The following is an 11,752-nucleotide window of genomic DNA, read 5'->3' as shown; positions in this document are numbered from 1 at the left end:
TATTTAGAAGATGAGGATAACAAGTTATTTTGACAAAGACACCTTTGGGGGGAAGAGTTGAAAGTTCAAAGCAAACAACATAACATAATGCTTTCTCAAATAATTAAAACCATACTTTTTTATTTTACCAAAATGCCTTCTTTTTCACCTCTCTTTCCTCTTTTAACATCACTAAATAAATAAATAAATAAAATTTTAACTAAATTGATTTTATTAATAAGTGATGTCATATACAATTATTTTAATGTTTAGTTCTATACTTTTAAAAATACATTTTACCATCAAAAGTTATAGAACTATGACTTTTTTAGGACATGTTTTAAGATTTGCTTTTTAGAACAAAAGTTTTTGAGTTAAATTATTTCATTATAATTATTTTTTCAAAAATGTTATAAGTTGTAACATATTGGGTCTCATATTTGTACAAGTGATTTAACTTTATTTAAAATTAAAGTACTTCTCAATGAGTAATGCTCATTCAAAGTGGTTTTTGCTGCACTTTACTTATATTAGAACTAGACAACGTTGTCTCAATGAGTAATGCTCATTCAAAATGATTGTTTGGGACTTTAGATTTGTGGATTTGCAATAAGCAAGTCTATCAGTACACAACACTCCGTTTATTAAAGATGAATAATTCTTTATTACACCTGAGAACGATGCACTTTGTCTTTTGGGTTTGAATTGTTAAGAGCTTTTAAGTCATAACTCAAAGCTAGTGCATTAAGCAAGCATTTTTGCAGGCAAAAGTTTAACATTAGTTTTAAAAGATAAAGGACACGTTTCGATTTGGGTCATTTATTTGACACAAATGACCATTGTTTTTCAACATTTAATAATTCGATCATAACTTTTTTGTTGTGATAAATTTATTCGCTAAATGTTTTTCTTAAATACTTTGTAATGTTGTCCATTTGTAATTGGTGCGAATTGTAAAAAGATAATGCAATTATCTCTGCCTAAAATAATTCTTTTTAACATTTTAATTGAGACCCATTGAAGATAAGATAGAAAAATATCAAGACAAACCCAATAAAACAAAAGGTTTAATATTATTAAATCTCCAATAAATAAACAAAGTATTGACCTCACAAAAAGAATCAACAATCAACAATAATCAAAATCAAATCATCAACAAAAGGAAGAGAAAACTTCATCTTCTTCAGCAGCATTTGATTCAGTTGAAATCAGTCCATTTCAGAACAGAATTGGTAATGGCCGGAAAATCACAAGCGAGAGAGGTTTGAAGAAACAGGGAAATAAGAGACGATTATTGGAGCTTTAGGGGACTTTGGTTTCTGTTGTTTGAGTTTTGAGTTTGAACGTTGTTGTTGTTCTTCTTCTTCATGAGAGACCTTTGGAGATTTAGAAGGAATGAAGCAACCCAACAAAGTTGAAACTAAGACAGAAGAAAGCATTTTTAGTTGTTCTGAGGAATGGGTTTTGTTTTGATCTTGAAAATGAAGATTAAGTAGGTGTATTTTATAGTGCACATGAGGGGTTGTAGAAGTGGAAAAATAGTCAAAAGTGGAATTTGGGGAACAAGCAAAAGATTTTCCAAACTTACTGCTTCCTTTCTCTTTCCTTTACACCCTTGTGATATGATTGGAATGCCTCGAACCCAAAATATGAAAGGGCTTGTCCACGACCATAACGTGATTGTCTCATAATAATCATTAGAGGTAGATTTAAATATTTTCATCGTTGGGTAAATAGTTTTCAACCAAGTTGTAAATCTCCTTTGATAATTTATCTAAAACTTTACACTGTTTTTTTTTCCCCTTTTAGAACAAGAAAATCGAATAGATTCATGAATTGTCCATTTGTGAGTATAACGTGAATACACTTTTATATGTAGACTAAGTTTAAGAAACAATGTATACACATTTTGACTTGATATCTTTTTAGTTATTAAATGTTTGAAAATAAGTTTTAAAGTCTTTTTGAAGTAATTTTTTTAAGTTTATTTAAAAATAGAAAATAAATTAATTTAGAGATAACATTTTTTTAAAAATAAAATTTAATTTAAAGATTTTATAGGTTTGGAGACTAAATACTCCTGTTCCTATTGTTAAATAGGTATCGAACAAATTTATTATTTAAAACTCAGGAAGAAAAAGGTAGGGTTATTATACTTGCTTTGTTGAGATGGATATTTCGTGAGAGTCGTTTTCCAAGTAAATTTCCTATTTTCTTCCATATTCATGGACCATAAGAACGTGTCCTAGAAAATGTTTTGAAATTTTATTTATTCTTCTATATTTTGGCTCCCAAACGAAAGGAGTCAACTTCAAGGAGAAACATCGATGCATATCCATCTTAACTCTTTAAGAAAAATTTCTTATTCATTTTTCTAAGAAAAGTCGTCATATGTCACCTTTTTCAATATGGAAGGGGTTACATCCTAAACATTAAAAAAAAAAAAAATGATGTGTAGTCCCAAGTATTCCTAAGTTTTTTCTATCAACATATATATTGGAGCAATTGAATGGATGATTATTATTTAACTTAATTGTATCTCTTGTTTTCCACTTAATCTCAATAATGCTTTCCTTTGACTTTGACTGAAGTAGATGTTCTTCACATTTTCCATTTGTGTTTTTTGGGTGAAGTGAAAGAAACTTGAAGAGGAAGCAAAACATGAATTTGAATTACATCTTTTATTTATTAATTGGTTAGATAACAAATTGGGTTTCTATAATAATTTTAAAATAAAATAATAAATAACAAATTAGGAATTGTGATGTCATTTAAATAAATTATTTGCTGTCATCTTTTATTAATATCTTTCACATAATTTCTAAGACCACGTGGCATGGGTTTTTTTGGTTCAAAAAATAAATTATACTTTGTTTAGTGCTTTTTCAACAAAGTAAAAAACAAAGGGTATGTTTGAAATATTAATATTACTTTTGAAATGTGATAAATAGATATTAAAATGTTTTTAAATACTATTTTTAACTACATTCTTACAATTTTTGTTTATTAATTTTGATTACTTTATTTTTAAAATTGTCTAATTTGGTCTAAATAGGAGAATCATTAACGCAAGGTTCACTAATATTATGAAAGATACATATTTTGAGTAAGAATAAAAAAAATAGAATACTCTTGCAGTATTAGAAACCTTTCTATACTAAAATAAATCGAGATCAAATAAAGATTAATATTTGCCTTGCCTTTCTCACCTGAATTTACTTGATTTTATACCGTGTTAATCATTATTGATGGTGGAATGTCTTGAATTGTTCAAATGACCAAATAAGACATTAGAGTTTTGAGGGCAATATCTCCTTAACCTATTTAGAATTCATATCTTACCTATTTAATTATTTACATTTTCATTGACTATTATGATTTTAAAGTTTAGATGAATGCATTATATATAGAGAAATTGCATCATATGATAAAAGAATTTAAAAAAACAGTTCATAAAACCTATTTTTTGCACATTATGAATATGAGACAAGTAATTAGTAATATTAGGCCACTATGAGATAGCTATAAGATGGTTATCCACTTCTAAATTTAGTACTTTTGTAATTTAGAAAATGGAATAATTGCAAATGTAACAATTATATTTAAAATAATTAAGTATATAGCAACATTTTAAAAAAATTGCAAATATAGCAAAATCTGTCAAAATCTATCAATGATAAGAGTCTATTACTGATAGACCATATAGTAAATGTTGGTGTATCACTGATAAATCATAAGAGTATCAATGATAGAAGTCTATCACCGATAGACTTTGCTATATTTACAATTTTTTAAAAATATTGCTACATACTTAATAATTATTCTAAAAATTGTTATCCATTATAATTACCTTTAGAAATACAGTAACATAGGTTCTGTTGTGATAAATTTTTTTGTTATTTTTGCAAACACCCCTTATATATACTCTTTAATCCTAGAGCGGCATCATTTATATTGTAGCATTTTTCATGAAATAGTTCTTTCTTTTGCTCGTAAACGTAGTTAACTCACGAATCTAGTGAACCATGCATAGTTTATTCTATATTATTTTTTAATTTATCGGTTTGGTAATAATTGATATTATTATTATTTTTTTAATTATTTTTCCTCCTAAAAAAAAATTGTCCACTATCAAACTCAAGTATATGCTCATTATGCAGTAAGTAAGTATTTGAAAATGAAAACAAGAAAACATCTTGTTTACATCACTATAGTGTGGTGTGAATTTGATCTAACATTTTAGTGAGTTTACACCTTATATTAACAGGGCAGATTGGTAATACAGTATTTTTATATAATCTAATAATATTCACAGATAACAATATATATATATATATATATATATATATATATATATATATATATATATATATATAGAGAGAGAGAGAGAGAGAGAGAGAGAGAGAGAGAGATTTCTTTGACTATCATATGTTCATATCTTCGTAACAATCTAGAAATTTGCCTTTCTAATTTCAAACCAATTCACACAACGAGATCATAAGCAATCGTCTTGATCACCAGCTACAAGCGAGAAGGATATGAATTAACAGGAAAATAAGAAACTACAATCGGAGCTTCCTTACGCTCCTTCTTCACGGATCGTTTCGGATTCTTTGACGTCCCTGCAGGAAGATCTTTGTGGTCGGCGGAGACTCGGGAGGGGAAAAAACAACAGCTGAACATTTGCGAGAAGAATCCCATATGAAGATTCCTGTTGATTTAGTTGATTTTGGTTGTGAAAATGTATGGTTTAAATGTTGGAATTATTTATAGACAGTTAGTTAGGGGGAAGAAGAAGAAGAAGCAGTGTGGAATTTTAGGTGAATTTGCTTACCCTACAAGGAAGAAGCCGTGGATGTCAAGTACTAAGCAGCCATTGGCTCATATTTGTCACCTTTCTTATGGTCCAATTTATTCATTTCTATAATATATCTTTTCTTCTCTTTCATTTTCATTATATGTCACAGTGATATAGTCATCAATCACAGTCGTTCCTATATTATCTTCTTCTTTTAACTTTTTCTCTCTCCCCATTATCTTCGCATCACATTTTTCCTAATGCTAGTAGTTAATTAAACAGTGAAATTGTCTCTAACTCCGCTCCTTAATTTTTCTTTTCATATTACTTATATAAACTATAAAGTCTTGTCAACAAAATTATTGGATCCGTGATCATTAGATATAACCAACAATCAAACTAGATTGATAAATGAAAGAATTTTTTGTGACTTTTCTATATCTTATGTCCTATATCTATATCCAAACTTTCCTAGCAAATTTGTTAAATACAGCCTTAATATCCCTCTAATACAATTTGTATCACATTTTCGTAATCAACAAATTAATTTTCGAAGTTTTTGAATCAATTGAAGGCTCCAAAATAAATTTAATTTAGTGATGGTTGATACGCGCATGGCGTCTTTTGAAATCAAAAGCTTAATCTCTCGTTTAGCTATTGTTGTTGTACTAAAATTTAAAGATTTGAACTCGAAATCAACTCAACTATCTCTATATATTGATCATATAATTTAGGAACTGTAAAAATAAAATAAAACAAAAACAACGACAGTTGATAAGAGATTACCGTCGTCGATCTCTCCAACAACCAGAGGCAACGAATTTTGAATTTGTAATGTATTTGTAGTTTAAATAATATAGATTTACATATTTCTATCTTGTGATAATAGAGTAGTTTTGTTGCTATAATTGGTTGTAGAAAGTTAATGTTGATAATGATAGCTTTTGTAGCGTCCAATTTGGAATAGTCTCTGATTATTCTTTTTCTTATTCTTTTCTTTCTTCTAAATTTGATTCTTTTTTTTTTTTTTTCCTTTTTTTCTTGTCTCTTTCTCTTTGATTTAAACATGGGTGAGTCACTCAAATCAATTTATAAGAATCAATTGATTTTAATAAAGTTTTGAAATTTGTATCATTTCAAGTGTCGACAGAATCATTCAATTTTTTGGATATGTCTTCAACACCATAATCATTTTAGGACTTAAGTAAAATCAATAATGTAACTCAAATTCGATTTCGATTCATGTAGGGGAAGTGAGATTAAAATCATAATATATAAATTCTGAAATGTTATCACATAGGTGTATTTTACTTTCATGACAATATCATTATTATTATCATTATCATTATTGAACTAATTTTGATTAGATGGAGTAAATAAGGAAATGTGGTTAATAATTAAGTGTAAAATAAAAAAATGAATGAAATACTTGTGGACTAAGAAATTGGATCAACCTCATTGTTCATCTTTCTATAAATACAACACAGGTATTAATCTTCACTTTAATCCACATATGTGCTTCTCTTAAACCTAAATTATTACTTCGTTTAGAAACAAGAAGTGTCCATTGACCTAATACGTTTTTCTTCCTACTACATAATCAAAATTTTGTTAATGGCCGACGAAAATGTCAAAATATCCCAAATTTCCTATTTCACTTAATACTCGGTTATATCATATGTTATAAATGAATGATTACTTATGATTTTCTGAATATTTTGAAATGCAATCAAAGATTAGCATTTTTAAGTCTAATTAAGTTAGACTTGATGCTTAAACAGAAAAATAAACAAGATTATACATTAAATGATATGAATACAGAAATTTTAGAGAAATTGTGTGAAAAAGCTGCCCTCTGCTGTTCATCAATTTCATACCAAGAGGCAAAAGTGAAACTTCCAAACATTTTGTTATATAGAACCCTACAAAATTTATGCCTTGTTTACACGGATTGGTTGGCCTTCCAACAACTGCAGCAAAGAAAAACATATCAGACACACAAGCTTCTCATAAGAATTCGGAAACGAAAAATGTATTAGAGGTTTCAGGTTAAAATATCATCATCTTTGAGAGCGTAGCTCATCCATTCGTAAGGTAATATCAATAAGATATTCGAGTTGGTGATGTTTATCAATCAACTAGTTTAAGAAAACTTTCTAGCAAGTTTGTGATCAGAAATGTTCGATTACCTTATAAATATCCAGTCCATTTAGTTTGGAGAAAGCTGGATTTTAGTCATCCGTACTTATATTTTTATAAATCTACATAAATAATCTCAATCATTTGACAAAATTGTTATTTTACTTTATTTTATTTTTATATCCATGAGTGTCCGAGTGTCCGAGGTAGCTTACACGCACCTCGATTAATCTCAAGACAACCCACTCGACTTTATAACATTTGGATGTCAAGAAAATTTGTAGAAAATTAATTCCTAGATAAATGGCCACAAAGAATTGGATCTTGACCAATCATTTGATAAAATTATAAATAACTTTTAAATCATAGAAACTAAATTATAACTTTCTCCAAAAATCTTTTTAAGGGCCATACTTGTATTTTAACAGCTGTTACTGAAGATGCTAGCAAAAAGATGCACTTGTTTGGGGAAACAGAAAGTGAAACAAGGAATTCTCTGCTAGACAGTGTCAACCAAACAGGAGCAAGAGTGTTGCCAATGCATGAAATTTAAACCATGAGACATTATATGTGATATGGACTAAAAAGAGAGGTAGAGTGTGCATAAACCGATATCAGAGCCACGGCATTTTGATATGAATCATATGAGAACCAAAGCAAGTTACTTACAGCATTGTTAAAAGATGAAATGGCAGCTTCGACTTCCTCCTCTGAAGAGAAGGTAACAAAACCGTAGCCACTTGATTTCGAGGTACCTGGAACCCGTGAAACCTTTGCACTGAGAACTTTACCCTTCTCAGAGAAGAAGTTTTTGAGTGTTTCGGTAGAAACTGTACTCGAAATGTTTCCTACATATACTTTGTAAGGACTGTCAATGAATTGAGATTCCTCTGCCTGAAGAATTGACAGGTCAACTGTATTAACCACAGGTTTTTCTGTTATGTTAACTTTAATTTTTCGTCCTCCGACTTCCTGCCATTAAACAAATATTGTCAGCATACTCAATCCCATCTAGTCAACGGTAAGAAACAATTCCTTTGTTCTCTTTTCTTTTCAACTTTAGTTGCACTTTGTAGATAACTAGATATTAAAATGAACTTACTGTCTCATTCAGTTTCTCAATTGCTGCATTTGCGTCTTCAACTGTTTTCATAGTAACAAAGGCAAATCTGCGACTTCTCCCAGAGTATTTGTCATACATGACCTGGAAATGGAACAAAATAAGATTCTTTAAGGCCAACACCAACAGTTACCAAGTGAAGATTAAGAACAAAGGGATGCTAGAATTCTTGAAATCAATAGATTGCAAGAGCTAATTCATTAAAAAATAAAAATGTTGCTAGCTACTTGATTTAAAGGACCGTTCGGTTCAAGTGTTTTGCCCCGGAGTTCAAGAGAAATAGCTAGCCACTTTTTGAAAATGACCATATGGCATAAGATATTCAAGTTGGAATGAACATTTTGGAAAGGAAATTACAAATAAGCAATAAACATAAATTACCAAGTGTTATCTCGCCCATAGAAAGCACAGTTTTAACGGTAATTGACACGTACTCGTCGTAGATTTAAATCTAGAGTTATTATAGCGGGTATCGAAGTATATCTTATCGTATTCTAGAGCTCAAACTACAAATGACAAGAACCAAATCCAACTTCAAATGTAAAAGAACCCTCAATAGCTTGTCCAAACACTATTCAGGAAGTATAGGGTAGACAAATTCAGCCCAAAATCAAGCTACATTCAGCAGTTTTGATGAATTTATAAACAAGTAAACTCAAGGTTCAAAACAAACTAAGCACGTATAAACCCTGGAGAATCCAGCAAGCCTCAAAATCAACAATACGACGCAGGGTATAAGACAAAATTCAGGATACCCAAAAGAGGAAAATGAAAAAAAGAAGAAGAAGAAATCCAAGCAGAAATTACTCACTTCAGCCTTCTCCACAGCCCCATGTTCTTGGACAATCCGAGTAAGCTCCTCATTATTCACATTTCTAGGTATGTTCCCAATGTACAATTTCCTTTCCGCCACCGAACTGGCACCCTGCGTCGCGGCTTCTGCAACGGCGAAGAGTCTCGTGGGGGGTCTGGCGGCGACGGGAGAGATGCGGAGAAGGATATGAGGAGGGTGAAAGGAGATTGGCCGGAGAAATTGAGAGGATAAAGCTTGTGAAATTTCGGTGGGTTTTTTGGAGGTGTGAATGAGATTGGTAGGGGTTAGTATGGATGAGATGGAAGCCATTTTTGGTGTGCAGAGCCCGAGTCGAGAGAAAAGAGTGAAGAAAGCACAGAACCCTGAGGCGTGGCCAGAGGTTTATCCAGTCGAGAAGAAGAAGAACAAGAGATTGAGCTAAACTTGTGCTGCCCACACGTGCCATCTTTTCTTTCTTTTTCTTTTTCTTTTTTAATATTTTTAGCAAAATCTTATTATGAAAATCGGAATAAATTCATAAATTTTTGCAAATTAAATCCTCTATTACCGGAAATTATAAATTGTATATTTACATTTTGGGTAATTATAATCGTTAACTACAAATTATAAATATAGCAAAGTCTATCAATGATATACTTTTATACTCTTATGGTTTATTAAAATATTTGCAATATAGTTTATTAAAAACTTCTATTATTGATAAACTTTGAGATTTTGCTATATTTCTTTTTTTTTTTTAAATGTTGTTATATACTTAATTATTTTGAATATAATTACTATATTTGCAACTACCTCTTACAATTTCTCATACCTAATCCAATTTAAGCATATGATAGAAAAAGAAATATTGTGTCGAAGCCTAAGCCTAAAGTCCACGGAAATCATCTCTAAATAAAGGTTTTGTTCATTCATTTGTGGGAGAATTTTTTATGACAAGTAATGCAACTATGTAGATTTAAAGATTCAACCTCTGAAGCTCTTAAGTTTTTCAAGTTCTTATCGATTGTTACAATATCATTTATCTACAAATCTAAAGACTTTAAAAATTAAACATTTTTTAAATTTTAGAAGATTAAATCTCAAATTGATCTTAAATTTACAATTTACTAAAAACTGAAATATTTAAACTTTCAAGATCAACTTTGAATCACTCAAATTTTAAAGGTGAGGGCTTTGAGTTATAAAGTTCACATGACAACAAGTTATGAATATCTATTATCCTACTAATAATACAACTCTGATGAAGTTGTAAAACTAGTCCAATGCGATTACAAAGTCAGAGGATCATTCAAATTGTTCAACAAAAATCAACAAGCCAAAGATTGATCATCTAAAAAGATCAACAAGTCCAAATGCCGATCATTCAAGAAGATATACATGCTTGAACATTAAAATTTACTTTTCGAAAGAAATAATCAAATGATTAAATATTAGAGACCGTACTCACTGTATCAAAATTAATACAAATACAATGTCCAAATTCCACAGATTAAATTTCTTTGAAAATCTAGTCGAACAGTGTTGTTGTTTACTTGTAATTTGCATTTGTACTAATACATGAGACCCATATCTAAATTTGTAAACAAAAGCCGCAATCCAATCGAAGAGTGAAAGGCGATCAATCTTCCATTATCGTTTGAATTATAGTTATATTTAAAAAAAAAAAAAACACTTCATTTTGACATGATTAAATTTGACAAAATTCACAACTTTATGTACACACGATTTGTAATTTAATTATATTTATGTTTGCGGTCAATTATGATTAATCTAAGGATGATTAACCAAACTTTCTTTAATCATGGCCTTAACTTCAATTCTACCTTTAACACCACATTGAAAAGGGACAAAGCACCCAAATCTTTCACACTTAAAAAAGTTTACAAATTAAAATCTTCCGTTATGATATTTTAAGAATTACCATTTATAGCCGTTGTTAAATTTGGTTAATAATAATAAAAAAAGAAGACAAATTGAAATAAATACTCAAAATCTTTGATAAATTTGGAAATATGTGGAAATTAAAGAAGGAAACTATAAAATGTGAAAATCAAAGCATATAAATTGGTAACACTATAATTACAAATATTTTCTTTTTCCATCATTTACAATTTACAACAATTCTTCGTTCTTCATATCCTAATCTCCACAAAGTTCTTCAGGTACGTTGAGTTAAATTTTTTTACGAGCATAGTTTTTTGAAGTAACAATCTTGTTTATTTTGGTGTATGTGTTCTATCGTGTTTGCATATTATTTACTATCTTGTTTTTTAGAACACGAGTTTATATATATATATATATATATATATACTTATTTAGTTAGATATACACTTGTTTTATAGAATCAAGATTGATACAATCCTTGTCTCTACGAAATTTAGATTAGGCCTTGTTTGATTTGTGCTCGAAAAAGTATTTATTTTGAAAAACAAAAATTTAGTAGAAACAAAAACGAATTTTATTTTTCATTATATTCGAAAATACATTCGATTTCAAATTAAAATTTTGAAATTTAAATTTAAAAAAAATGCAAAAATTGGTGGTTTAAGATATATGATATTAATAAAATATCAAAATTGATTTGCTTAGTTTTGGATTTTAATTAATGGAAATAAATCCTCAAATCCAAAGGTATGATAAATATGGAAATTTATAACCGTTGTTCCACTAATTAATGAATAATTTTTAATGGTAAGTTTCTATTATTATTTTTTTAAGTAATATTTTTATAACTACTTAAATATTTGAAAACTTATTATTTTTATACTATTATTACTTTTTTTAATACTATATTATAATTACTTAAAAGAATACCCATTTCAAATATTCCTATATTGGTATTACTATTTTAATAAATATCGTTAATTAAATTTAACATTTTCAAATAGACAGGTTAATTTTT

At 29.0% G+C, this 11,752-nt stretch overlaps 1 protein-coding gene across 2 annotated transcripts; it reads right to left on the bottom strand.

The window, feature by feature from the left end:
• Positions 1 to 6,550: 6,550 nt before the first annotated feature.
• On the bottom strand, positions 6,551 to 9,288 carry LOC103499898 (30S ribosomal protein 2, chloroplastic). 2 transcript variants are annotated; one of them, XM_008463036.3, is made up of 4 exons: positions 8,848 to 9,288; positions 8,019 to 8,120; positions 7,586 to 7,888; positions 6,551 to 6,747 (listed from the first exon to the last, which is right to left on the bottom strand). In XM_008463036.3, the coding sequence occupies exons 1-4, from the start codon at positions 9,157 to 9,159 to the stop codon at positions 6,709 to 6,711; spliced, it is 756 nt and encodes a 251-aa protein (XP_008461258.1). In that variant the 5' UTR covers positions 9,160 to 9,288; the 3' UTR covers positions 6,551 to 6,708. The 2 variants fall into 2 exon arrangements, with proteins under 2 accessions (XP_008461258.1, XP_050944326.1); XM_051088369.1 differs by lacking the exon at positions 6,551 to 6,747 and having other exon boundaries at positions 7,358 to 7,888; positions 8,848 to 9,276.
• Positions 9,289 to 11,752: the final 2,464 nt, after the last annotated feature.

The sequence above is a fragment of the Cucumis melo genome, chromosome 1 (genome assembly GCF_025177605.1).
Source record: "Cucumis melo cultivar AY chromosome 1, USDA_Cmelo_AY_1.0, whole genome shotgun sequence".
Taxonomy (NCBI): domain Eukaryota; kingdom Viridiplantae; phylum Streptophyta; class Magnoliopsida; order Cucurbitales; family Cucurbitaceae; genus Cucumis; species Cucumis melo.
This window is presented reverse-complemented; position numbering and strand designations above follow the sequence as displayed.